Source organism: Centroberyx affinis, unplaced genomic scaffold (genome assembly GCF_046629955.1).
Source record: "Centroberyx affinis isolate AG114_WGS23_722 - 3 ecotype Tasmania unplaced genomic scaffold, CSIRO-AGI_Caff_v1 ptg003567l_1, whole genome shotgun sequence".
Classification (NCBI taxonomy): Eukaryota; Metazoa; Chordata; class Actinopteri; order Beryciformes; family Berycidae; genus Centroberyx; species Centroberyx affinis.
The window spans coordinates 81,164-108,338 of NW_027281497.1; the positions used below are offsets into that span (position 1 = coordinate 81,164).

The 27,175-nt window shown below is 42.6% G+C and overlaps 1 protein-coding gene across 2 annotated transcripts; it reads left to right on the top strand.

The window, feature by feature from the left end:
• Positions 1–430: 430 nt before the first annotated feature.
• vaspb (vasodilator stimulated phosphoprotein b) lies at positions 431–26,980 on the top strand. Of its 2 annotated transcripts, XM_071540141.1 has the most exons (14): positions 431–877; positions 14,654–14,825; positions 18,721–18,901; positions 20,625–20,691; positions 22,215–22,327; positions 22,621–22,877; positions 23,120–23,250; positions 23,502–23,553; positions 23,752–23,779; positions 23,893–23,935; positions 24,232–24,288; positions 25,083–25,152; positions 25,252–25,309; positions 25,423–26,980. In XM_071540141.1, exons 1-14 carry the CDS (start codon positions 873–875, stop codon positions 25,455–25,457), a joined length of 1,269 nt encoding a protein of 422 aa, XP_071396242.1. In that variant the 5' UTR covers positions 431–872; the 3' UTR covers positions 25,458–26,980. The 2 variants fall into 2 exon arrangements, with proteins under 2 accessions (XP_071396242.1, XP_071396243.1); XM_071540142.1 differs by lacking the exon at positions 24,232–24,288.
• The last annotated feature ends 195 nt before the right edge of the window (positions 26,981–27,175 follow it).

Sequence of the window (27,175 nt, forward strand, 5' to 3'; positions counted from 1 at the left end):
ATTTGGCATTCTATCTAAATAATTTGTATTGCTATGTTTCTAATTTCACTCTCTGTTCACTTTCAGTTGTCATATATATAGGCAAAGAAAATGTACAATAAAACAACCAACCACTTTTAGCTAATAAATTAATTTAAACATCAATTAGGCCTACCTAACGCACATTTTCTCCTCTTCATTCTGCCATCACAGCTCAAAATACCTCTCTGCTGCTTTGTTGCTAAAATAAAACATCATCCACAAAAAAATACTTTTGTTAGAGGGTCCATTTTGTTATTATTTCCAACCCAAAGCACTTGAATGCGGAGACTAGTCACATTTACGACTCTGTAACTGGGTGACAGTGTTTTTTACGAGGTGCTCTTGAACGCAGCATGAGACTCTAGCCTACTTTGAAGCTGGCGGGTTGGGCCAGACTCCAATGAATTTACACAGACCTACGGACGGGGGAGAAGGGAAAAGTCTGGCGCAGATACACGGTTTTGTTACTTACTAAGATACTGGGTTGTAAACCAAGGCCAAGTGGGAGCCGCGAAGTTTTGGTTTCGGTGTAGTAGTGTTTCCTCTGCCCTATATCTCCGAGATGGTTTATTAGAAACCAATGTGGGATAGTGATTGGAGTTGACAAGCCCGCTCCACTACTGTATCTACTCTCACCCCCTCCCCGCTCCTCTCTTCTCTCCACACAACCAGGAAATCGTCGAGGTGTGCTTCTTTATCCCGCTTGTGGCTACCCCCTTTGCGGGCGTAGATGCGTGTGTCGCCGATTTTGGTCGTTTTTTATTTTATTAGTTTGCTTTTTGACCCCGGGCTTTAGCTCTGAAGTCAGCCAAACTTACGTACGAGGAGAGGATCTCCACTCTGGCCGAACAATGAGGTGGGTAAAGCGGCTCAAATCCCTTCATCTTCATTGTGTTGTCCAGGCTACATTTTGTGTTTGGGCCAGTTAGAAAATAGTTTTGCCAAAACGACTTTTAATTTATTGACCACGGTACACAATGACTGTCCATTTTAAATATCTGTTTGAAGTGTACCACATAGTTTTGTCGCTGTACGAATGGATTTCGACGTAAAACATGGTTCATACTCAAAAATCAACCGAGCGTCTGGCTGTTATGGTGTTGTTACAATTAAGAGCCACTTGATATTGTGTAGCAGTTTTTTTGTAACCTTTGCCAGTGAATAACTAGGTGATTGGCGTGTCAGAAACTATGCTGTGTGTGTATGGTGCGCACGGTAGCCCAGTCCTACCAGTTCAAATGTGTCTGCCATCAAGACACATTCTCAAGTGAGGGTAGTTGAGCAGGTCAGATGACGACAACATAGTTTTGTATGTGTTACAAACACTCCATGTTGGCTTTTCTATTTATCACCGCACATCTTTCTGGCAGTTCCTCTGGCTGCAGTAATTTAGCATGGAGCAAGTGCCTGTGAATTCTATTAATATGGAATGTATTAATGATACTGCAATACAAATATAGTACTTTATTGCTCCCCATAGGGAAATTCTCTATTCACTTGAGGTCAGAGGTGATGTGATGGTCAGCTGCAGAACATATGTTAGTAGTTCAGTGTGTTGCTCAAAGGCACTTCAGCAGGGTGGATTCTTGCCCATACAGGGGCTTGAACCCAGCTCCTCCAGTTGAAGGATAACTACTTGGCCACCCTGCTGTCCCAAATGCATTTGACTGTTTATATCACAGCGTACATTACAGTGTGGACACCGGACTACCCGTCCAGTTTTAACAGCCACACAGTAAGCTATCCCTCTTCTACTATTTTCCTCCCTCTGGGAATAGGCTATGGGAGGGTTGCACCCGGAACAGAATTGCTTCTGTAGAAGACTCATGTCTACGAATTCCACATCCTGTCACAGCCTGTGCAAGTTGGCAATTACATGCTTTGAAGCCACCGCTCTTGGCTAGTGCTTCTCTGGGCTAATCTTTCCCTCTCCTTCACATTCAAACTGAGTGGCACTCCGCCAATGATCAGGGACGAATTTTGCCATTTGAGAACTTGTCGTGCAAGAGTTTAATTCTGGACTGTGAAGTTCAGAGTACAAAGATTCAGGGTTTATGACTAACCTGTGCAACTAGTTCTTTATCTGGAGCCTATCTCACTGCCCTTTCCATAACAATATATCTTAGCTTGGCCCATGGGTTGGTCCAGGGTTTGTATTTGTTTTGCACACATTCTCCACATCAACTTTGGCTACAACAGTAACAAGAGGCACTTGAGCTGCCAGCCATAGTCACCATGATATTAAACATTACCAGTTATGGTAATGAGCCCGTTAATGAAGCTAATTAATACATAAGTCAGCAGATATTTCCATGTCATCATATTTGTCTTCACATAATAAATGGGCAGTATTAATATGAACTCCAGATCTTAAAGCATGAAGGTGTTATGGTACTTTCTAGTCAATTTTATTGTAGTTCAAATCAGTTTCCCTTATTAATATGCTAATGTATGCAGCAAGATGCTCCAAAATCTAGTCAGATCATCTGCTCTATAAGGGGAACCTGTGGTGATAGTATGAGATTTCTATCATATGTTGTTCTTGAGTTATTATGTTCACAAGAATATGTCTACACACAGACACACAGACACATCATGACGACAAAACGTCCCGCTTATCATGTACCATGGTGGCGGGACATAAAAATGATTACACACCCAACAATAAGATAAGAAGCCTGTTTTATTGTGAAATCCCTCCGAAGACACTTCTCATTTTAGCATTTAGATTGCACAAAAACTCCACACAACACAAACTGTCAACATTAACTTTAGCCCCCCCCCCCCCCCTTTTTTTTTATGTCATCTTTATTTTCATTCTGCCCCTCATAGTGGTGTCTCCTAGCAGTTAGTCATTGGTGTCTGGCTTGATAATTATACAACTTACTTTATCTGGACATTGCTTTGACCGGCCCTCCATGGAATGAAAGGCCTGAACAGTCACGTCACCTTGTATAATAGGTGAGGAATGGAATGCTGTCCCACATTCAAGCTCATTGTCACTCATCCTCCTGGAATGTAAATGTTGACACACAAGTGCAGTCGATTGGTCAAAAGTTCAACAATTTCCCCCAAATAAAGCAAACAGCTTAGCTTTGCATCCCGACTTTCCCCTGCCTTTTCAGCCAATAGAAACTTCCCTGCCGCTGCACTCATACAGCGTGTGAACGCCTTAACTCAGCATCTCAGGGTTTATGGTGCTGCCATTAAGTTTCTCTCAAAGCGCTCCCAAAAATGAATTCATCCAATCTGGACAAGGCATACTCCTCCCTGATTGCTTATCTCTGTGTTTGGTGACACAGGAAGTGTATCCGTCTGCATTATGATTCATTGTTATTGTCAGAGAGGTGACTCCTGCTATGACTCGCTGGATGTGTCTCTGACTAAATGGCTGTCTGGTAGAAACAGTATGGCTGCCCCTGGGCTCAAGATGCACACACACACACACACACACACACACACACACACACACACACACACACACACAGACAGGTATAATGTGTCTGTTTATTACACTGTTTTTAATCAAACAAGCTGCTCTCTGCACTCAGTTTAGAATCTACATGCATGGAAGTGATGGCAAGCTGGGTTCTGTGGAGCGGCAGGAGGAGGCTCCTCCGCGTTTCTCTTTCTACTCTTGTCTGAGCTTATTATTGATCAAACTTAAAAGCAGGGAAATGGTCTCCTCCTCAGTCTCCTTTGTGTCTCGACTCCTGCTTTTTTCTGTATGATAGAAGTGCCTTGTCTGCAAAGTGGTTTGATGCTAACCGGAATGTAGCTCCACAGTGCATCTTCCCATTTGCCATCATCTCTTCCCCTATCAATACTTGTGACTTCTTGACCTCATGTCCCTTCAGGCCAATAGCTGTTATTTAAGGCATTTAGCAGTATTATTGCATCTGTTTTTCAGGGATAACAGATTAAACTCATTAGTGTTGCGATAGCAGGACATTCATGGCATGGTGTTGTGTAATATTCGTAACAGTGTGTGTAGTGTCGGGATGTTTTCATGTCTCCACTTGTTCTCTTCATTCCTTTCTACAGTCAGATGTTTTTTTCCCCTTTAAAGTCTGATATCAGTGGCAGAATCTGAAGACTCTGATTCATCCCATGTGCAACGTATCTCTCTAAAATTCATTTTGAAATACAAAATATTAAACAAAGAAATACTTATGCAGTTTTCACTTCAGTGCTGGGCTTTTGGTGTTGACGTTTATCAAAGCATCCCCTAGACAGAAATCCCAGCATTAAAGTGAAAATTGGACTTGACCGTTACCTTCAGCACTTTTGCAAAGCTGTAGTTGGATTAGTGGTAGACATTCCACAAAATCAAATCAAATCATTAAATGATGTATTTTGAACATTAGCAGTCTTTTCAATAATTTTTCAACCAAAGACCTCCTAATATAGAAACTTAGCTCTGCGCCACAGCAGTGATAGCAATTTGAGGTAATTGGGATGTGCTTGTGGGAATTCTTATCTATAATGAAGAATAATGGCTTTATTTCATGCACTATAAAGATAGGCATGTTGATATGCACTTCAAAAGACTCAGTGCATCGCTGTACAGTTGGTGTGACAGTGTGGCTAAGCGATCACAATGCCTGTATGCTTCATCACTCCAAGCTCTCCATTATTATAATGTATTGCCTTGTGAGTTTTTCTCTCACAACACCTAATCACTTCAACCCCCTCCTCTGTAACAATTTACCCCCATTGGTCCTCCCACCTCTCATACTCATAAATAGGCCATTATGCCGGCCTGCCCCTTGGATTAGACGCTTTGCTACAGGAGTTGCTCAACATACAAAACCTTCTATTGTCTCCTTAGTGACAAATCCAGTTTCCTCGGTGGCGGCTGTTGTTGTTTTTCTTCTTTTATTGAGCGCAGAGGCTCTTAGTTCTCTGCTCGGGATTATTTCATCTATGTTCTCTTACCCTAACCTTTACCACGACCAGCTTGTTGTTCATGTCTCAACCACGTAACCCCCTAAAGAAGTAGTTGTTCAACACGTTAACCTTTTGGTACTGAAGCTAACCCCTTTCTTTCAGAAATATACGTAGTGCTGGGGGGACATTCTATAGACTCCTTGCAGAGTTGAAGACAAGAGCTTACGCATGTCCTCATGCTAAGGCTATTGCTGGTTAAGATGGTAAACAGGAAGTGAAACAGGGCTTTGGTGACCAACCACTGACCAAAGAAACATTAGCATACCCTGAAGCATGGGAAACTGCCTCTCTTCGTCAATCTCAAACCCAAGTGGCTTTTCTTCACCTTCTATTGTACTTAGAATGCTAATCCTCCAGCTAGCAGTAACAACAATATTAAAGCACATAGTATGGATATTAAAAGAGAAATTTTAAAATGTGAAGTTTATATTTAATTTTTTGTATTTAAGCTTCTGTATGCTTGTTTTCTGGTATAGTTGGGGACATTTGTAGCACATCAGTAGGGATTCAGGCAGGACAAAATGCCATGTTACTTTGTTGTTGTAGATGCTGTGCAATGGCAGTTACAAGTAAAATACATCTAGAAAACCCTGTAGTCTTTTGTTGGAGCCAAGCAGACTGGCATCATCCCAGCTGATGTGGAGTCTGGGCCTTACATCATAGAGAAAAACCAAAGCTTGTTGTGGCCAGAGATGCTGTAATGATATATTGTACGGTCAGCACTGACCACCGCTAATGGCCACAAAGATGCAGTAGGTTCATCAGGGTTCCAGTCCATAATGGAACGTAATGGATGCCAGTCAGTGTAAAAACTGCTTTATACAGTCAGCCATCTTAAACACTCTTATCTTTCATGTCTCCTGTCCTTAACTTCACCTATGTAGGATGATGGAGATTGCTGATACAGCAAGGCTGCATTATAGTTTCGGGGGAAAACAAGCGCTGGGCTGGCTGGTCTGTTGGCCAGCCATTTCTTACAGTTTTCATTAGGCCCCATTCATATTTTTGCTGGTAAGGATAATATTGCACTAGGAGAGTTTGACCAGCTGTGGACTAGCGGGTTATAACTAAACCAAACAACACAGGGTTAAGAGGGGGACCTGTTATGACTTTTTCAGAGATTGAAGACCGAACCACTTCCTGCATGGGTGAAATTTTTGTGAGTGATTAGCGATGCGACTGTAATCTTGTTTACAGAAACAGCTTTTTTGTTTTCGCTGGCCTGGATGCTGCTTGAAGCTCCCAGGCTCTCTCTGTCTGACCATTCATCCAGCCTGTGTGAATGCAAAAGGTTTAGTTGAGTAGTCAATAAAGACCTAACCTTTTGATAAAGAATTATCTGGTAAAATAGATGATTAGTTCCACACTTGGTTGCTTCATTCAAGTATGTGGATGGGTGAATATCATTATCCTCAATGTTACTTTTACTGTTCTGTGTGCAGACTCTAGCTGTATATATTACCGTCCTTGCTAATATCAGAGTTACAGTCGCAATCAGCATAAATGTTATAGATCACCCTTGGTTTGCTTTTCATAGTCAATAAAGACAAGTGTGTAGCTACTTCCCTGTAATACTGATAAGTCATGCTTGTATTGGATCACTAAAATGCAAAAGAGATATTAAGGTTTATGTATATGGCTTATTGCACAATTGCTACAGTATGTCAGGCCAGAGGCTACATAATTGTGCATATCAAAGTCATTTGTCAATGAAAAGAAGCAGGATATGTGATTGCCTACTTCCTTTTCTCCTTTTTGGGCTCAGATTTAGACATCCTTCTCATGAGGAATGGATAGAGTATACAAGTCAGGACAACAGAGAAAAGGGGAGTTTCGCTGTCATCCACTCTCCACTCCTCTACTAAGGATTGTTCTTCTCCAGAGGGGTATGCCTGCCTCTTCCACAGCCCAAGTCGGGGAGGATGTGCTCCAACCTGTAAAAGGAATTGAACTCGGTGAAGCAGGACAGAGGTGATTTGATGGTTCCAAATAAGGGCATTAAGAGTGCCAGTTGTGCCCCCCCCCCCTCCCCCCCTCGCCTTGGACTGCTTCAGAAGCAGGAAGAAATTCTTCTCAGCTCCTTCAAGTGGTCAGACACCAAGAAGAGAAAGCTCTTGGCCATAATGTCTATTCAACATTTCCACAATGTTGGATAAACGATGCCAGAGGATCGTAGACGATCGATGAGTCAGCACACAAAGAATGCTGAGGGGTTTAGGACTGGAGAGTAAGGGGGAAAAAGTTTTTCAGTGGCGGGTAACAAGAAGTGCCAAATAGAGAAGTTTCGAGTGAGCGTGTCTGACTCCATTCAGACAAAGACATTGAGAAGAAGAGCTTAAGAATAGCCAAGATAGCCTGCATGCCTGTTTCTGTGTGGCTGACTTGTGGAGGCAGAAAGCAGTAGCCTGCAGCGAGTGTGTGTGTGTGTCTGTGTATGTCTGTGTGTGTCTGTGTATGTCTGTGTGTATGTCTTGTTAGCAGCATGCTAGGACCTGTGTGAGAAGAAGCAGGCATGAGGAAAAGGACGAGTGAAGAGGGAGGGGAGCTAACAGAGGAACAAGGAGTAGCAGAGATCTCCTTGTCCACCTCTATCTTCAGTTTAAGGGTTTTTATTTAGTTTAACCTTAATTTAAGCAGGCAGTGTGATAAAGAGCAAAGACTTGCATTCCAAAATTTGATATTTCCATTTAAAGAAAAAGAAACGTGTATTGAAAGTCATCACCTAGTAGTTTGAAAAATGTGTACGATTCTATCCTCAGGTTATAATAACTATATAATAAAAGTGAGCTTTGCTTTAACTTCACCTAGTTCTTTTTAATGGGTCATGCCACTTTGTTCCAAATGTTGGATATTTCTTTATTTTCTTTTAGAACAAAACTCAATCTCCCGACAGCCAAGAGAATCCTCAGATCAGCGAGGCATTTGTGCTTAGATTCTGTTCCTGGATCAGTTTGTGTGTTCTCCATCCACTTAATATTTGGGGAGGAGAAGCTGATCAAAGAGCTGCATTATGGGGAAATTATTTCCAGATGTCGGGCTACACATTAACCTTTATAGGGCTGCTGTCTGACAATGGGAACTGTACTTGGCAGTTTAAAAGCTAATCTTGAATTGACTCGCTCTTGTGTCTCATAATGAGAACTGCACTTAGTAGGTTCCAGGCTCCTCTGACCTTATGTTTTACAGTCATAATATAATACGTTTGAATGCCGGCATGAGAAGTACTCAACGGTGTTAGCTTGAGTTTTTTTTTACGGTATGCATGTTGCTGTCACTGTCATGTGGACCAGAGCTAAACGTCACTGTGACAGCCGTGTCCATGGCCCGAGGCTGGCCTCAGGACACTGTACTGTCAGATGACTGGGCCAACTTCAACAGGCTATTGTGTGGGTCCCGCATGTCCAAGTCAGCATCAAAGGTCAATAGGGCTGGGTATCGGTACTCGATACCTTTAAGGTATCAACCGAAATAACTCAGTACCAATTAGTATTGAAACTTCTCCAGTCAAACGATACCTGCATTCGATACTTTTTGTACACAGATCTAGAAAAAAATGACTATTTGTATGGTTTTGCTCGCAGCCAATCACTGCAAGCCTTCTTCGATTTAATGCAGCGTGTGATTGGCAGCTACAACCCATACAGTCTGTGGTGGTGAAGTCGAGCGCGGTGTATGGGATGGAGTTGGCAGTTCAGCGTGCCCAGATGCCACCAAAACGTTAAAAAAAAGGTATCGAAAGAAGTACTCTATTGGTATCGGTATCACTTTAAGGGTACTGGTATTCGTACTGGCATCGTAATTTTTTAAACGATACCCAGCCCTAAAGGTCAAGCACTTTTCCACCACCGTGACCCCTGTCGTGTGTGTAATGAGTCAGCACAAAACTGACAAAAATCATTTTTTATTTTTTCTTCCTCCTGAATAGTGCAATGGAGGGAGCTATTGTTTTGGATTTGCTCAGTTCTTAATAGAGTGAAAGATTTTCGCTGACATTCAGGAATTCTGCATACCTCCAGAATTAGGAAGCTGCCTAAAAACCCTTATTTCAAAAGGAAAAAACAGTCTCTTGCAATTTGGAAATTACCTTTTGTAAAAGTTCTGATTTCATAATTTTTGATCAGTTGTTCAGCCCTGGTCTCAGTGTGTAATATGTAGAGAAGCAGGCATGTGCTGTTTTCTCCCACATTGCCTATGTGTAATTCCACTTCCTTCTCTCACTTCTCCTCTACAGTTGTGAGTGTGGTTGTGGTGTCTGTGATTATCCTGGTGTTGTCTTATGAATGAGTCCTGCCACACACTGTGGAAATTGTCCATCTGAACATCATTCAATCTTGTATGTAGTCTTAAAAATGTTGTTTAAAGTCTTAAAAATATCTGCTGATGGAGTGAGATAATTTCATCCTGTGGTTTACAGTTTAGAGAATTTTGACCATGGAGATGACACTTGATTTATGTTAATGTAAATTCTTCAAACAATTTACTTTATACTTCAAACAGGTGAAATTGTATAGATTATATAGAGTATATAACTTGCAAGATGCAATTTGTTTTCTCTGTGTTAGCTTTCTGAATCATCATCATAAATGGGGCCTCTATTTTTATCAGGCACTGAAAACGGGAGGAGGTGTCGCACACAGAGGCAGCATTAAATGGCTTATTTTCATTCCCTCTCTGGTTTTAATGTGACATTTCAACAGTGGGCCAAGAAGAAGATAAGCGATGAATCACCTTGTTATATTTATTCATTTTCTTAAGGCGCTGCGAGGCCACCTGAGGTTTACTAAGCCCATTGTGATGTCTGTTTCTCAGACCCATTATTCATATTTGGCTGTGAGTCATGTATGACTCATTCCGATAAATATTTTGAAGATTTGTTGTATTTAGGAGCACATTAAGCTACACTGGACTTGGTTGTGAGGCTGTACTGCAGTAGTTGGTAAAATGTCTGTGCATGAGTTACTCTATCAGGCCCCAGTCTAGTGCACTGTCTGGGTGTTCGCTATGGAGACAGACATTTGCTCCTGAAGGCAAGGGTAACACAAAAGCCAGAACATTATTAAAAAATGATAGTCAGCTGTGGTTGCGGGACCAAAAAAGGCTTCTGATGTAGTGGTGTTATGAATCCCTGGAAGAGGAAAAAGCCTGACAGATTAAGAGGGACAGTGAGGGATGGATGCACAGACGACTACATCGTCCCACTTTACTCAGCGTCTGCAAAACCCTGTGTAACTTAACCTTCACTGTGCCACAAAAATATATTAAATGCTGAATGTAATTTGATGGGGTGATGTGCATATGTGTCTGCTTAGTATTCATATGCCTTGGACCGAATGTTAGGACCACTTGTCCATAGAACATAAATCAGTACGTAAGTTGTTGATGGGTCTCTGCACGAATGTGACCAAGACTCTGTCCAGTTCTTGTACTTGGCAAAATATAGTAATTGAGAGAGAGAATGGGGATGAAAGAAAAGTAGAGTGGCGAAAGAGCGTGGTGGGAGGGCTAGGTAAACAGAGGAGGAGAGAAGGAAGGAGAGATGGAGCCACCGGGCCTGACTGTACTTGCCGGTGCATTTGGGGAAAGCTCTGAGAGCCAAGCCTTATACAGACATTTCCAAGAGAGCGTGTGCCCCGGCCGTGCACTGCAGTTTCCTGTTAACCCCTCGCTGACCGAGAACCTGTAGTGGGATGAGGAACTTATTCGGACTCTAATAACAGCAAGTGAAAACAAACTTAGTTCAGTTTTTTCCCTCCTGTGTTTATTTCACATATCCACATATACCTGTGTCTTACATACAAACAGATGAGAATTTTCATGTGCTGAGTGGAAGTTCTCTACTGTATGTAATCAAGATGGAAAATTCCCATTCCTTTGCCTGAGTTATTTTAAAGGTTGGTGGCTCAAACCCCCCCCCCCCCCCCCCCCCTTCCCCTCCCAGAGCATCAGCCAGTGACCTATTTGTGCTCACTCAGAAAACCTCTTAAGTCAACTGGTCACTTAGTTAGCTTAGCAGCCAGCTGCAGTGCACTCACTAGTGGACAGTGGTGGTCTGCGGCCGTAGAAAGGACAGGAATAGAACGTTTATGGCTGCGTCTGTCACGGCTCATTCCAGTGCCAACATGCTGACCCGTCAAACCCATGTGTCCTCTATTAGCCCACCCCCTTTGGACCGGGTCGACACTTGGACACACGTGTTGGCATGTGGCAGGTTGACAGGTGTGTGGGTGTGTACAAGTCTGTCTGTTTATGCACGCGTGCTACACACGCTTTTAGAGTCTCGGTGTCCGCAGTTCTATCAATAATTCAACTCCTCACTCTCAGTCTCACTCCTGAGCCCTCGCTTTCTCTGCCATTAAAAATGCATCCATTTCCCACTCCCACTCTCTGTCCCCTCCCATTTCCCACTAGTGCTCGCTGCCCCACACATCAAGAACAGGCTCAGTGCAGATATACCCGTCAGAGAACACCACAATATTTTTGATGTTGACCCCACTCTCCCCTGGGTGCTATAGTATGTGCAGATTCCTAGCATTTGTTTTAACCTGCTTGAAGTTTCGCCAATTTAAGGATAATTCCGGCCATGCCATTTTCCAGTGTCTCTCTCTTCTAAAAACTCTTGTGGATTTTCACATGCTATTATTGGAGAAACAGATATCATGGGACTTATTTCCCTGTCTGTAGACACCATGTGCTTTCATTCAAACCTAAACAATATCAAAACCACATATCTGAGATGGCAAACTGATGTTAGTAACATAATCCATGGGTGTGTGTCTACAGTTTTTTTTCCTGACCTTGCCTAACAAAGCATTAAAAGCAACAGCATAACTGTATCATCAGATGCCAATGTCAGATTTTGAAAATACAAAAAATTAAAAATGCCTTTCCAAATGCTAACATGACTTGCTTGGCCAGTTTCACCAAAAACTCTCACCATGATCTTTGCTTATACTTTTCTGTTTAATTGGAAGTCCCGCCTTAGACAGCACTTCCCAACAATTGTCCCATCCTGCTTCATTTCAAGCCTCTCAGCTGATGATGTTTTTCTGCCTGGAAGTAGCTCTCATCAAATAGATTAGAAAGAGATGCTAAGTAAGCAAGTTTTATTCTTTGAAATGTAGACTCACAAATCAGTCAGACCAAATGATAACAAAAAGCATGTCTCTTATCTGCCATGAGACCTGTTTCAAAATGTAGAAAACATGGGGAAAATGTAGGACATCCCTCTAGCTACAGGTTGCTGCAACAAAAAACACAGGAATGTCATAAGGGAGGGAGGGCACTCTAGTAAATGGGCTTAACATTCACCATGGCTGGAATTATCCTTTTTAAGATGCATGCCAAAAAGTTTAGACAATCACAGGAAGGTATGTGAACGTTTATATAATGTACTTTTCTGTGATTGACCACCTGCCTACCTGACGCTGCCTGAAGTGTTGTGATGTGGTGAACCTCACCCATCTGGTACACCAGGCAGGTTGCAACAAATGCTAAGAAGTATTTGCAAACACTGTTTCTCCCAGGAATATTAGAAGCCTTTTTAGGGAAGTTAGTTTGCCTAAAATATTTTGGAATAGTTCCTGATTGGAGGAGAGCCAGCCTCCTAAACACTTCAACTATTCATCACTCCATAACCGTCTTCCTCATTTTGTTCTCCTTTCTTTCATTCAGTCTTTGTTTCTGTCGGCGCCTTTTGTCTTTAGAATATATTTTCCAGTTAGCATGGACCCCTGTGTGAATTTAAATGTTATCTACTTTTAGGAAAATACAGGACCTGTGTGTGTGCGTGCATTGATTGTTGAGGCTCAGGCCCTTATTAGGCAGTGCTGGCAGCAGGAAGTGGGCTGTGGCTTTGGTGCTGTGTCACGGGAAGTAGCAGATTGTATCACGGGCAGGACAGATGGAGGGAGAGGGGGAGATGGATTAGGGAGCTATAGGGAGAGCAAAGAGAAATGAGGAGAGGAGGAGGAACAGTAAAGATTTCAGCTGACAGTCTGCCACCTTTACTTTGCTCTGTCTTCTCCTGTCTTTCTGTGTTTCTCTGCCTCCTCTAGCACCTCAAATCAATTCACTATTTCCTATGAATTTACTCCATACTTTTTCTCTTTCTCATCATCTCTCATTGTCTCTTGGGTTTTCCCCGTGCAATTCTTTTTCTTCCTTGTAGGTGTGACTGCCTGCAAATGTGTGATCTGTGTGAGACGGTATACATTACATTTTTACATTTTAGTCATCCTCTGCTTATTCAGAGCAACTTAAAAAGACTGCAACAGGCAGCAGTTAACATGTCGTCCCCCACAAATGATGCAGACGAAAGGTTTTCCATGATGGTACTGGCCGATGGTACTGGCTGGTCAAGGTCATTTTTTTCCTGCAAGGAAAGATTTGTTAGTCCGTAGGCCTTAATGCCCATAATGCAAATATCCACACCCACAATGTGGCCCTCAAGACTGTTATCTAGTTGTGTGTGTGTGCAGGCACGCCTGTGTGTGCGTTTTAACTTATTTGAATGGTTTCTCCCTGTGCGGTACTATCTTTAAATGTGTTTGTATTTAATCTCGGAGTCTGTTTTCTCCCAAAGTGTGGAGGAGGGTCTGGAGATGTTGATGTGGAGCAGGTGGAAGATTCCAGAGCCTCGTCTCTTTGGCGGAACACCGCTCAGCTTCCTGTCTTTGTCAGCCTCCATTGTTGTCTCGCCTCCCATCATGTTTGGGATCAAACCAATCTGTTTTCTCCTCCTCCTCAAATCAACCTCTTACTGAATTCCTGCTCCCAGTCTTTCACTCCCTCTCTCCTGTATTTGTATATTCACTTGCTCAACAAGAGGATTGCCAAAGCATATTGTGATATGAACGTTTCTCAGTCTTCTTGCATGTGTGGTCTCTCACTCCACAAATGCACTTATCTGTTGAACACATTAGTGCAGAATTATTCTCATGGTATCCAAGGGAGGACCTAATGTTAAATCAATTCTGAGTCAAATAGTATTTGAGACGCAGATGCAGATCTATCTCCCGATCTATCTCCCGATCTATCTGTAACTCAGGTGCAGGGTAAAACCTGAAGTCAGTACTGAATAAAATACCCACATACTTGCCCTCACTAAGCTTTGCTTGCACATTGTTTCGCACAAATATGGATCTTTGTCAGGGTTGCCGTTGGTGTTTGCTAATAGCTTTTTGGGGTTTGTTTTAGCCTGCTAATGCTAAGGCCCATTCAGAGGCAGTGTATTGTGACAGTGTGTTGAGTTAGTCCAGATAAGGCAACACTGACCTGGAAGGACTGGCTTCAATCTCTAACATGAGATACTCTTTACTATAAACAAGCTATTTTAACGTTTTGTTTTGTTTTTTCTTTTCTCTCTCTCCATTCAAAGTCTCAGGTCCCTCCTCCTCTTCCTGAATGTCCTTTTTCTGTTTGGCTTCATCCCTTCCCACTGCAGTTCATACTTTGTACTAGGGCTGGGCAGTAATTCAATTATCTTTTATTGTCTTTCTTTGGAATCATATAGTGATAAAATAATGATACTGAGTTATTGTAAGTCACAATTCTGTCTAAATCAATGTACTGTCACTCAAAACTCAGTGGTGTGACTTTTGAGTGAAAAAAAACAAACATGCAGGAACCCTCTATGCTGTGAAATAAGATTCTCTCTCTTGCTTTCTCTTTCTCCTCCTCCCAGTGAGTCGAGTATCTGCCAGGCTCGGGCCACTGTGATGATCTATGACGATGGCAATAAGAAGTGGCTGCCGGCGGGCGCTGGAGCCCAGTCCTTCAGTAGAGTCCAGATCTATCACAACCCCTCCACCAACGCCTTCAGAGTAGTGGGACGCAAGATGCAGACGGACCAGCAGGTACACATCCCGGTTTTGTGTGTTTTCTGGGGTAGGCACACTTGTCTGAGGAACTTTGTATGTCTGAGTGTGTTTGGGCGTATGCGTCTGTGTGTGAAGGGTCTATGTGGTTGTCTGTGTGTGTGTGTGTGTATGTGTGTGTGTGTAAGCCTGGTTGTCTGTCTCTCTCATATGTCCCGTGGGCGTCTGTGGTTTCCTGTGGGTGCCAATGGGCTTATGAGTAAGCGAGTAAGTGCAAGACAGTCTTTTTTTGGTGTGTGCCCATGCATTAGCGTCACATGCATCGGAAAAGTCCCCCATCTCGACTCACTCCTGAGACATGTACTGTGTATTTAGGAACTTTGGCATCATAGTTTTGCGTTTCTCTCTGGAATTCATTCATGCGTCCCCTATTAGTTCTAACATCAGTGTCCTATAAAGACCGTATATCTCGAAGGTCAGCTAGAGGCTTTGTCTTATACCTTTATTACCCCTGGGAGGGTTTGCTTAAGCATACATGCTCTTTATTTTTAAAGAGCGAATCACTAAATCACACAGGGCAGAAAATAGTTGTTACACTGCTCTATATGGGCTGAAACTTTCAAGCGTGATGCAAAGAGAGCAGTGCAACACAGATTTTCTGCCCTGTGTGATTTAGTGTTGATTTGCTCTTTAAAGAGTAACTTGAAACCAAGTGGGGAATTGAAAGCACTTGCCAATTTGTTGTGTGCGCTATCTGCTGTTTACCAGACATGATCAATTAGGCCTCCTCTGTGATCTTACTTTTTTACCGTATTGAGGGCTTGGAGCCAAAGTGCGTTATAGCAGATTTTACAGGAGAGCCAAAACAAATTTTGATCAAACTTGGATCAGCTGCCGTTACCACATACTAAGCACAATACTTTTACTTTTTGTGTTATCAGATTGAGCATTACTATAAAAACAATACTGCTACAGATTAAGTTGAATTATATTTGTTAACTTTTTTAAAAATGGCAAAAGAGTGAAATACGCCTTTTTGGCACAAACATTGTCCCAATACAGCCATGCAGAATATGGGCGTATGTAAGTAAACAATTGTAAAACACATTCATTTTAATACAAATCTAGCAATTACACTTCAATCAACAAGATCAGAATGAATATCTTTATCTTGAAGTAATGCTCAGCAACTTTCACCAAGGCCTTTAAAATTGTAGGCTACATGGAACATATTAAATTGATTGATAAATTTTTTCTGTTAAAAACTTTTAATAAACCTTTTTAGCTCTATAGACATAAGAGACTACTTTTGATTCTAAACTACTACTTTTTTTTCCTTTTGCTAGTATAATACATTTTTGTATGTGTCCCAGGACACATCACTTATTGATGTGTCCTGGGACACATTCAAAGATCTGTAAAACTCCTCATAACACTGAGGGAGAACTTCAGCTACCAGCAGTCTTACTATCAGAGCTCATCTTGACCAGTTCACACTCCTAACATTATAAAATAACATTTTGAATCTATAGGCCTAAGTTTTGAATGGGAATATTAACATATTTACATTCATCTATTATTGACCTAGAATATGAATTAGGATATGAATAGGATACTAAAAATGACGTGATCATGCTGCCATGCTAGCATTACTTATGTCAGCATGCATTTTGAGTTGACCGAAGTGCTGTTAGAATCCTCTACCCACAATGCTTGTTCAGTGTCAAAAGTGGGATTTTGCTTGGTGTCAAAAGGGCGTAAGTGCAGTTACGCCCTTTTGGCAGCAAACAAAACCCTACTTTTACTGTTACAGCTTTCAGTTTTTGTTTAATTAAAACTTATGGGTCATGATTTCAGTTGTGTCCTTTTGGCACTGAAAAGATCTCACTGAGACCTTTCAATTGATATATAATACTCATATTCGACCAAAACCACACTTATGCCCCTTTGGCTCCAAGCCCTTGTATATATCAGTGGAACCCAAATAAATGAAAGCGACCTAGTCTTTCAGACAAAAGAGAATTTCCCTACGAGGTTCAATAAATTCTCACTTTATTATATCAGCCGATAAAGGTGGGTAGGTGCTATATCGCGACTAAAAAGCAGGGTAAACTGAGTTGAGGTGTGTTTACACTTGACTAGGTCCCCGCTCTCCCTGCTGCCTCAGTGTCTCTCTCCTTCTTTAAACATTCAGAGCTCTCAAGTGTTCCCCAGAGACGGGTCTTAAAGTGGATGATGTTTCCTGAGAGATAGTTGGCCTGCTCAACCATTTCCTGTGACAATTTAGGAAGAAGCCCTTGTCCCTGTTCTCTCTTTCTGTCTGTCTGCATCTCTAATCTATGGTGATACCCAATAAGGAGGACTTTTTTTTGCATTCTCTCTATGTGCTAATCTGATTGAGACATCAACTGGGTTCAGAGTGGTGGAGGAGGAGGAGGGATGGGGGCAAGGAGGAGCTGATGAGGGAGAGTACAGTTGGCTGTATCTTCCTTCTGTCTCCACATACCCCTCTTTTCTTTTAAGAGTGACTCTGTCTGCATATAGAGCAGTTTTTGTTGCGGCTACACTTGTCTTTTCAATGTCGGTTTATACATCCCAGCATAATCGGATGATACAATTTTGTGTTGAAAGGACTATGGTAACAACTGTATTTTGTCTTCACTTATTTTTCAGGTTTTGATTTTTTCATTTTTTTTTAACTTGCGGCTTCCTTTCACTTAGAATAGGCGATCAGTGTTCCTGCCTTTTTTCCTGTTGTTTTTTTTTTTTTGTGTTTCTGGTGGCATCCCCGGTCTGTCCCTCCTGTCTGTCTGGCCTTTTGACAGTAGTGCGCAAAGGTTAGGAATACCGCTGTCTGTGATGGCAGCTGAACTTGCTACCCTCTCTTTTTTGGCGCGTGTTGCCTGCTATGATATTCACCCTGACAGTCTCTCCTCTCCCCTGCTCTGCTCTGCTCTGCTCTCTGGAATTCAGAGGCTGTTAAACAAACAGAGAAATGGCGCGTCAGCACATTCAGGCCACGCTCAAACCCAGAGCCTTTTTTTTTCCTACTGGTTCATAGGCTTCACGCCACCTGCTGGGTGGAATATATACACCAAAATAATCCAGCCCAAATAATATACCGATTACATTTTTATACATAAGTAGGGATGTGGTATTCTGGGTTTTTTTTAATTGCTTTTCCAGTTTTTGGACATAAAGCCATTCATTTTCCATGTGAAACTACCCTTTTCGTACTGCTTTTCTGCTTTCTTTTTCCTGTCCTGATCTAGGGCTGGGCGATATGGACCAAAAATCATATCTCGGTATTTTTAGGCTGAATGACGATACACGATATGTATCTCTGTATTTTCTACGAAGTGGGCTAAATGTTCAGTTGTAAGTAGGGCTGGGGGATATGGACAAAATCAAATATCACAATATTTTTGACCAAATACCTCGATATCGATATTGACAAAATTGTAGGGATGACTATTGGTGCTTTCACAAAATATTTACACAATGAGATTTTTGATAAATAATCATCAGTAATGTGGATATAATGACTAAGTGGGTAAAGGCAAATAATAGAACAGTCTGGTAAATTCAGAAAATGACATCACTTTACTGTAATGCAGCCTTTAAAACCAGGAAAAGACACTTATGCCATATCACGATATTACGATATCCAAAATCTAAGACGATATCTAGTCTCATATCACGATATCGATATAATATTGATATATCGCCCAGCCCTATCCTGATCACATCCCTTCTTAGAGCATTTAGTTGAAACTCCTGACAAGAGCTGCTGGTTCTGGATTCGGTTTAATGCTTTCAAGTTTGTCATTTTAAATGTCACCATTTGTCAAGATATAAAGAAAGTATTCATTTTGCTCCTCACTAATACCAATATGTCATCTTTTATTGCTCCTCTGTCCCCTTCCTCCCTCAGGTGGTGATAAACTGTCCAATCGTGAGGGGCCTGAAGTACAACCAGGCCACGCCCAATTTCCACCAGTGGCGGGATGCGCGGCAGGTATGGGGGCTCAACTTTGGCAGCAAGGAGGATGCTGCTCTATTCGCCAATGGCATGATGCACGCTCTGGAGGTGCTCAACTCCATTGCAGACGCAGGTAATGCAGTACATGAGGTCTCACCGCAGTGCATGCCCAGTCGCTTCAGCATTTATAGAGCATTTACTCTATTTCTCTGTTTGTGTCCCACATATTCTGTTCTGTATGTGAGAAGTGTTGTGATTGCACTTGTGTCTTTTGTATCACTTGTGGTGTTTCAGTGGTAAAGTATTTTGGATTCACTGAAGAAGCACTAACACTATACTACTAACACACATCTTGTCCAGAACACATATTGACTATAGTAACAGCAGTTAACCTAGGTTAACGTAAATAGTGACTTACACGTTTTCTTCACAGTCTCGTAGTTCCCTCCAGTTGATACTCCTCTAAAAAGACCTATCAATATCACAAAAAAAGCCTTTCCATTGTGCGCTGCAGAATTAATATTGCTCTGCACTTTCTCGTTGGCCCATAATGTGATCAGCGCTGCAGTGTTTTTGTCATTGCTTTCCATTGTTAGTTTATGTTTTGTCTCTTTCTCAACTTTCTCTGACTTTCCACTTTCATTCGGTTTGTTTACACCAGCTGGCTATTTAAAAAAGGCGGTTGTAACTGATTGCTGACCCTGTGCGTTGCTCATGCGTCACTTTGAGCACCCTTTGAAAGCGGCTGGTATCGGATGCATAAGGGTGCTGTATCAGCATACTTTTACTGTACCTGAACCGTGAACAAAATATATTGGAAAAACGTACTGTACTGTGAGAGGACAGGTACAGTATGGCACACTCGCCTTGAGCACAAACATGTGAGATATCCTCTAGAGATGTAAATCCTCATGAAAAGGTTTAGGCAGATTGTCCTTCAACAGGAAGGCCTGGTTTCACGCTCCTGTAAAAGCAAACATCTCCCCTGCTAACCAGGGTTTCCGTTAGAAAAAAATGGTGCCGGTCCACGTGTCCTGGAAGATTTCAATGTCCCGGACAAATGGGAGAAATTCCGGTCAAATATTATCTGTGTTTATTGAGCTTCAAGGCAGGCTATATAAAGAATGACATCATCAAGGCATGTAGATTTTTTTTGAAAAGTAGGCTACTTTTGCTTATACATTATATTCCAAACAAAATAAGTCCCGTCAATAGACTCACATGCATAACGCTGTCATGTCTTTTTTGACTCATGTCACTTAAATCAACTCACGTAGTGCAATATTTATTATTATTTTACTGAAAGAGACTTAAAGCTACTCAAAGCTAGTCGTCGGGAGCAGGTCGGGAGATAGACTGGGGGTAGAACTCAACCTGTTGCCGTAACTCAGTCTCAGTAAAACAAGGAGCACAATGTTCCAATAATTGTGCTTAGAGGGAATTATTTTCACCGGACATTATGACCGGAGAGATTTAAATATGCCGGACTTCAACAGATTCAATAGATTTTTATAATTACCGGATAACGGAAACCCTGCTGCTAACTTGTCCTTGAGCAAGACCCTGAATCCCTACCATGTTTAGGGATGCTGTTCTGTAGCGGACCCTGTGATGTGAGCTTTCTCTAGAGGGGGGTGAACAGAAAGACAAATTTCTGCTTTGGGGATCAACAGAGTGTCACAAAAAAAGAAAAGACTGTTGTGGATGGTTTTAAAATATCTAGAACACTTTCTATGACTATTCCCTGCAGTGTCCACCAACCTATTGCGAGCTTCCAAAAGGTCGTATCAAAGAGCATGTTCTGTAATCTCTCCCTCAGTCACAGTAAGAATGTTTTCTGTATTGTGTTTTGGCAGGCTATGCAACCCTCCCCCGCCCAGTGTCAAATGGACCATCTCCGGAGGAGCTGGAACAACAACGGAGGTACCAACACTACAGACTTCCTGGGGAGTGCGGTGCCCCCCGCCCCCCCTCCTCCTCTTCGCTTTACTTTAACATCCAAGCCAGGTTTCTGCACGGGTCTAGAGCTTGGATTCAGCACAAGGGATAGTTGCAGCAGGATTGGTTTAAAAAAATAATTTCCTTTTGTAAGCAAGTTGGATTGTTATTTGGTCTAGTCGGTTGTGCTGTGAGGCCATGTGAAGTAGATGAACACATTTCATCATCAGTTGAAGCGAAGTGCCCTTGGGGTTTAGTTGCATAACAATCAACAGTCAGTCAAGCTGTCTTGGCTTTGTGGTAGTCCTATTGGCACAGTTTTGCACACACGCATATGTAGAGGATTTGACGGCATTAGCCTCACACTGCTAAACCCTCAGTCAGCCCCTTTAGGTTAAAGGTCAAAAAGACAGGGAAGGCCAACACCTCTCACATCAACCCTACCTTCTCTCCATCCACCTATCTGTCCTTCCAGTGAGGCTCGTTCTGTTGACACCACACATGCCCACATAGGCAAGGCATTAACCTTTTAATCTCATTTAGCCTAAATGGTAATATGTTACACAGTCAGTGGGGCTTTGCGATTGGCCAGAGAGACTGTCTGTCAAATTACTAGTTGCACCAGTGGTTGCCTTCAAGCTGGGGCTTAAGGACTAAAGCACTACCATTAAAACATTAACACAAATAGAAATCCATTATTTATGCAGGTGTCCGTGGATATTATTTGCATGAAGGTTTTTGGGTCTGTTGAGTATAGATGTAGTCAGAGATTCATAGTATTCACCAGTAATGACCATGGGCATGTGGACGCTGAAAAAAGACGGCAACGGTGATCTCCCCTCCCCCTCCCCTGGGCACGCTGCCTAAATTGACCAACTGTGCTTTAAATCACACTGGGCTACGTGACTCGGGCTGACTGCGTATGACTGCGTGGACCTTTATGTCTATGTACATTTTTGAGCGGGTGTACGTTGTACGTGTCCAATTCAGTGTATAAAGCTCTTGTGAGTGACAGATGTGATGGGGAGGGGGGCTGGGGGGGTGGAGGGGTGCAGTAGCGAATCGCTGCGGCTCGAATTAGGCCATCGCATCCAGCTGTGGACTTCTAATTCCAGCGGTAGGCTAATCAGAGGCTGTGAAATCCCCCCCCCATAACCACAATACCTGTACCAAAGTCAGTATATTGAATGCAAATCCTGATTCTAACACTCCACACCAGCGCCATCTGCCATAATTAGACAGAATTGTTTGAAAACAATGGTTGTTGCTTAAATAATCCAATAATCTGCGTGAGGTTTACAGATCCACTGGGGATGGCTGAAAGCTAGCATTACCCATCATGCTCCTTTCCTATCTTATTCTCAGTAGGCATACTAATCATAGGACTTAGAACTGAATATATATCCTATAACTTAATTTCTCTGTCCTTTTCAACCACTGATTCATTTTGAGCGCCTTTACATTTATTTGTCACAGATGTGTTTTAATCCCTGTATGTTTGTGTGTAGGTTGGAGCAGCAGAGGCTGGAACAGCAGGAGAGAGAGCGACAGGAGAAAGAAAAACAGGAGCGGGAGCGGCAGGAGAGGGAAAGACTGGAGAGAGAGAGACAAGCCGCTGCAGGTCAGGAAACACCTGCACCGGTCAACATGACCGCACTTACAATACAGTCCACTCCTCCATCTAAATGCCAAGTCATAGTAGTTCTGAATATTTCACTGTGGTTTTTTTTCTCCACATGTCATTAGGGTAACTGCAGTATACACAAACCTTAGCAAATTTCAAATTACCTGATAGTGCACTGATCATCACAAGGTGATCTTGTATTATGAGTTCATATCTTCATCTTCATCTCTAAATCACTCCATCTCATCACGGTCAACGGTTATTGACGGTCCCTCTCTCTCGTCTTTTAGTCTCCATTCCTCCAGCTCCACCGTTGGCCCCTGGAGGCCCCCCGCCTCCTCCGGCCCCTCCTCCACTCCCTGGCCCTCCTCCAGCTGCTGGGATCCCTCCTCCAGCTGCTGGGATCCCTCCTCCTCCCGGGCCACCTCCCTCAGGACCCCCACCCGCCCCGCCTCTGCCCTCTGGGGGCGGAGGTGGCGGTGGCGGTGGGGGAGCCGGGGGCCTGGCTGCTGCCCTAGCAGGGGCTAAGCTCCGCAAAGTATCCAAGGTGAGCACAGAACAAGGCTGACAGTGGATTTTACAATGATGGAAAATGACCAAATCCATTAGTGCTGTTCTAATAAGTCAAATGGAATTCTGCTATTGTATTGATCCAATCTTAGACCTATTCCTAATTGCACAGCTATGATACCTGCATCCATCTGGTTTTACTGATGCATAATGCCTGCACTGTAAGCATGGTGCTGCCATTTCTGCTTACTGTATCTCTTTGCTATCTGCTGCCCTCAGCAGGAGGAAGGAGGCCCTGCAGCTCCAATAGGCCGGGCTGACTCCAGCCGCAGCAGTAACTCCTCTATTGGAGGAGGAGGAGGAGGGGGAGGTGGTCTGATGGGCGAGATGAGTGCCATCTTGGCCCGAAGGTGGGTGGCACTAGTTTGTAGTCACACAAAATACCCAATGCCCACATGCCAAAAAAACAATTTGACATTTCAGGGTTTTTTTTTTTATCTTTAATTGTACTTATTTTGTTCATGTTATACTCCTGACTCTGACTCCTTTGCCTGATAATCATACTTAAATTGCTGTATGTATTATGTACAACCAAGTCACAAAGGAAAATTCCAAGTACATCTAAATGCACATGGTGATTAAACTGATTCTGGTTGTTCAGGAGAAAAGCAGCAGACACTGGGGAGAAGGTACCTGCGAAGACGCAAGATAATGTAAGTATTTGCCCTAGTTAGTTCCCTTTTTTGTGTACTTTATTTCACATTATTCAATGCTGCAAAGAAAACCAAACAAAGGTGTTTTGTAAGCGGCCTGACACCATAGGTGATGGATTTTGAAAAAAAAACAAAAAAACAAAAAACAGGTTGGCTATGACTCACTCTTATCAGGAAGTCTCACTCTTTTCTCTACAGGATGATTCAGAGTCTCAAGGTCAAAGTGGTGAGAACTGAACATTTTTATCTGTAGCATGCCACCTACACTCAATCCAACATTTATTGTACATCATGTACATGTGAATGTAAACAAGCCATGTTTGTATGCCTTCTTCTCAGACACCATTAGAAGACCTTGGGAGAAAACGTCTACTATGACCAGGTAATCCAGGATTCAGTTGTTTCCATCTCCCCATGATGAGTAGAACTGTAACAAGGCGATCAGTGTCTGTGTTTTAACTCATCTAAGTGTGTAGAGCAGTTCTCCATCACTGTGTGTGTGTGTGTGTGTGTGTGTGTGTGTGTGTGTGTGTGTGTGTGTTGCACATGTGTGCATGTCCGTCTGCCCATGGACAAGCGTGCACACGTATGTTTTTGTTAATATGAATGCTGCGTGTGTCCGTGTGTTTTGTCTGCCATTTCCATTCTAAGAAGAGAGTGTGTGTGTCTCACTAACAGGAATAACTCCATCCCCAAGAGCATGGACTCCACTTCCTCATTGTCCCAAGGTTCCAGGTATAAATGTTGTCCCGTTCACTCATGACCTCAGTCCCCCCTGCCTTTTTCTCTCCCCTCCAGGTCAGCGCAGCCTCACTGCAGCCTACTGGGGTAGCACATTTTACAGTTGATAGCACCATCTAATGGATCGGAGAATGGCATGCACACAAGGGACTTGTAGGCGAACCAACTGAGTGAATTATATCTGGAAACTGAAAAACAAATCCTGGCAGCGTAATTGATGCTTCTTATTTTTACATGTCAATTCTGAGCATTAGAGGTGGTGCTATCATCCTGTGGTAGACTTTCTGATGTTTAAAGCCGGCTTTGGGTGTCCCCTCTGTATCATTAAGTATGCAGTGATGTAGTGCTAAATAAATGGGTAAACTCCAGTCAGTGATCACCATAAGGTGAGCAACGACACATATAAGCAAAAACAATTACATTTTCAGAATAGCATCAATTTGATTTTTCTTGGAAAGACCCTTATATGTGACTTACATCAGTGATACTTCTTAGTGGAATCTATACTATTTGTAAAAGGTGGATAAACTGCTTCACAAGTATAAAGTGGGTAAATTGAGCTTAGGTGGGTTTACCCTCCACTACATCTCTGTGTGTATATTTGTAACTTCTGTATTACTCTCCCTCCATCCCTGTGGTACTATGGTGATGGGCTTGACTGACAGTGGAGTCGTCAGTGCAATGGACTTGCCTGGCTTTAGCAAAATGTCTGCAAGCGTGAAATACGAATACTAAATCTCTCTGTCTCTATTTGTTGGTCTGTCTCTTGTCTCTCTCTCTTCTCTCAGGGTGAAGCCTGGGGGTAACAGTAACGATGCCGCCACAGGCGATGACACAGATTTAGAGAAAATGAAACAGGTAAGTCTCTCATTAGCCCTGCAACATCACCTCTGAATCTACACTTCTAAATCACCATAGCTAGCAATTAATCTGTTTTGTCAATCAATTACCCTGCAGGAAATTCTGGAGGAGGTGCGGAAAGAGCTACAAAAAGTCAAGGAGGAAATAATTGGAGGTGAGATTACGCTTATGTTCTCTCTAAAACCTCAAATTATACACAATATTACAACCTTGGTTCAATAGGTTTTATTGGTATTTATCGCTTGTTTCCCCTCTCCCGTTCCACAGCCTTTATTCAGGAGCTGCAAAAGAGAAGCACATAGTTCTGCTAATCGAGTGTCAGGCGGAGTGGAGGGACGAGATGGATGGAGGTTATGGCCCGTGTGGACCTCTCTTCCACTGCCCCCTCCCATGTAGCCCAGGGATTTCTCCTTCTCTCCCACACGTTTTCTCTCTCTCTCTCTCTGTCTCTTACACAAACACACGTGGGCATACTCGCTTACGGTGTACATCATGCATATTCACTTCATGTAAATGGTAACCCAGGGAACCTACTGACATCGCCATCCAGGACTTTCGATGATCACTTACTAATGTTGTCGCGGTGGTGATCCGACTCCCCCCACCCACCCTCCGTGCATTAATCTCATCCCCTTGTCTCTCCTACTTGTTCCTTCCATGAGAACCACTTCAGAGCACATAACTACAGCCACAGTTGCTCTTCCACTTTGTCATCATGTACACTCATCAAAACCTTTCTGCCACTTGTGTCCTCTCCCTCCTGTTGTCACACACGCCATTTATTGACAGGGCCGTATTCAGGGACATCATATTATTTACATCCGTTACTGTAATAGCAAGATGCTGGCATGCGGGGGATTTGTCAACAATCCTCTTCTCTCTCTCTCTCTCTCTTTGTCTCTCTCTCTGTCTCTCTCTCGGCACACCATTACTCAGCCTCAAACACTGCTACAGAGAGTTCAGTTCACACAGCCGGCAGTAGATTAAATTTGTCTCTGTTGACCTTAATGATAATTGTAGGTGGAAGGACATAACATCGCTCAACCGTGAATCAGGGACCCCCACTCCCTGACTGTTGCACGGCGAACAGCAAGAGCTCAGTTCGCCCTCTGCCTCTCAATCAAGTGGATTTATAGCTCCCAACATTGGCCAAGAACATCAACAGCACAGCACAAGCCTTCTTTGCTGCAGGATAGGGAAATAAGCTGGAGGAAGAGGAGACGAGCAAAGGGAATGTGATGGACAACCTGAGTGCTGTGAAAGAGGAGTGTGTTGTAGTTTTATGATGTGAGCGTGAGAAATCATTCTCTTTGCATTGCACTTGTTCCAGAGGAAGTGTGTGTCCGTGTGGCACGCTGTCTTGACAAACTTTTCCCTCTCACTCAGAATGAGATATTATTTGTTGGCCTGTGCAGTGGTCCTATACTGTGCTTCTCATAGTTTTTTCTTCCATTCTAGGTATGTTTTCTAACTTTGAAACATGAAAAATGGCCATGACGAGGTCAATTAATTTGGCCATGACCAACTGCCTTGAGAATAAATATATAAATATATATATAAGGAAAATATATATATTTGTTTTGAGGGAAAATGTTAGCAAAAATGAAATGGTGTTTCTATTTTAATTGAAATGACTGGTGAATGGGGATTTTTTTTTTTCCTTTTTTCGATGATTGTTTTCTTATTATGAGATGTTATTTTGGGTTTACTGTTTCTTTTTTCTAATAGAGTATAGGCTTTTTACACTGAAATATAAAGAAAACAGCTTAGAGACACTGGATTAGAAATGCCTTTATAGTCAAATACAGCTGCTTCTTGAAATGCATTATTTTGTCATGGGTGTTTTCTTTTGCGTCCAATGCTGAAATGACTCCTATCCATAGGACATCTTCTACCCGGCCAGTGAAGTGGCGCTGTCCAGCAGTCCCCCGCCTGAATATTTACTTTCCCCCAGAGAGACAGAGCTCTTAAATTAGATCACGGCAATTACAGGAAAACATAACGGGTTTGCCTGCAGCAT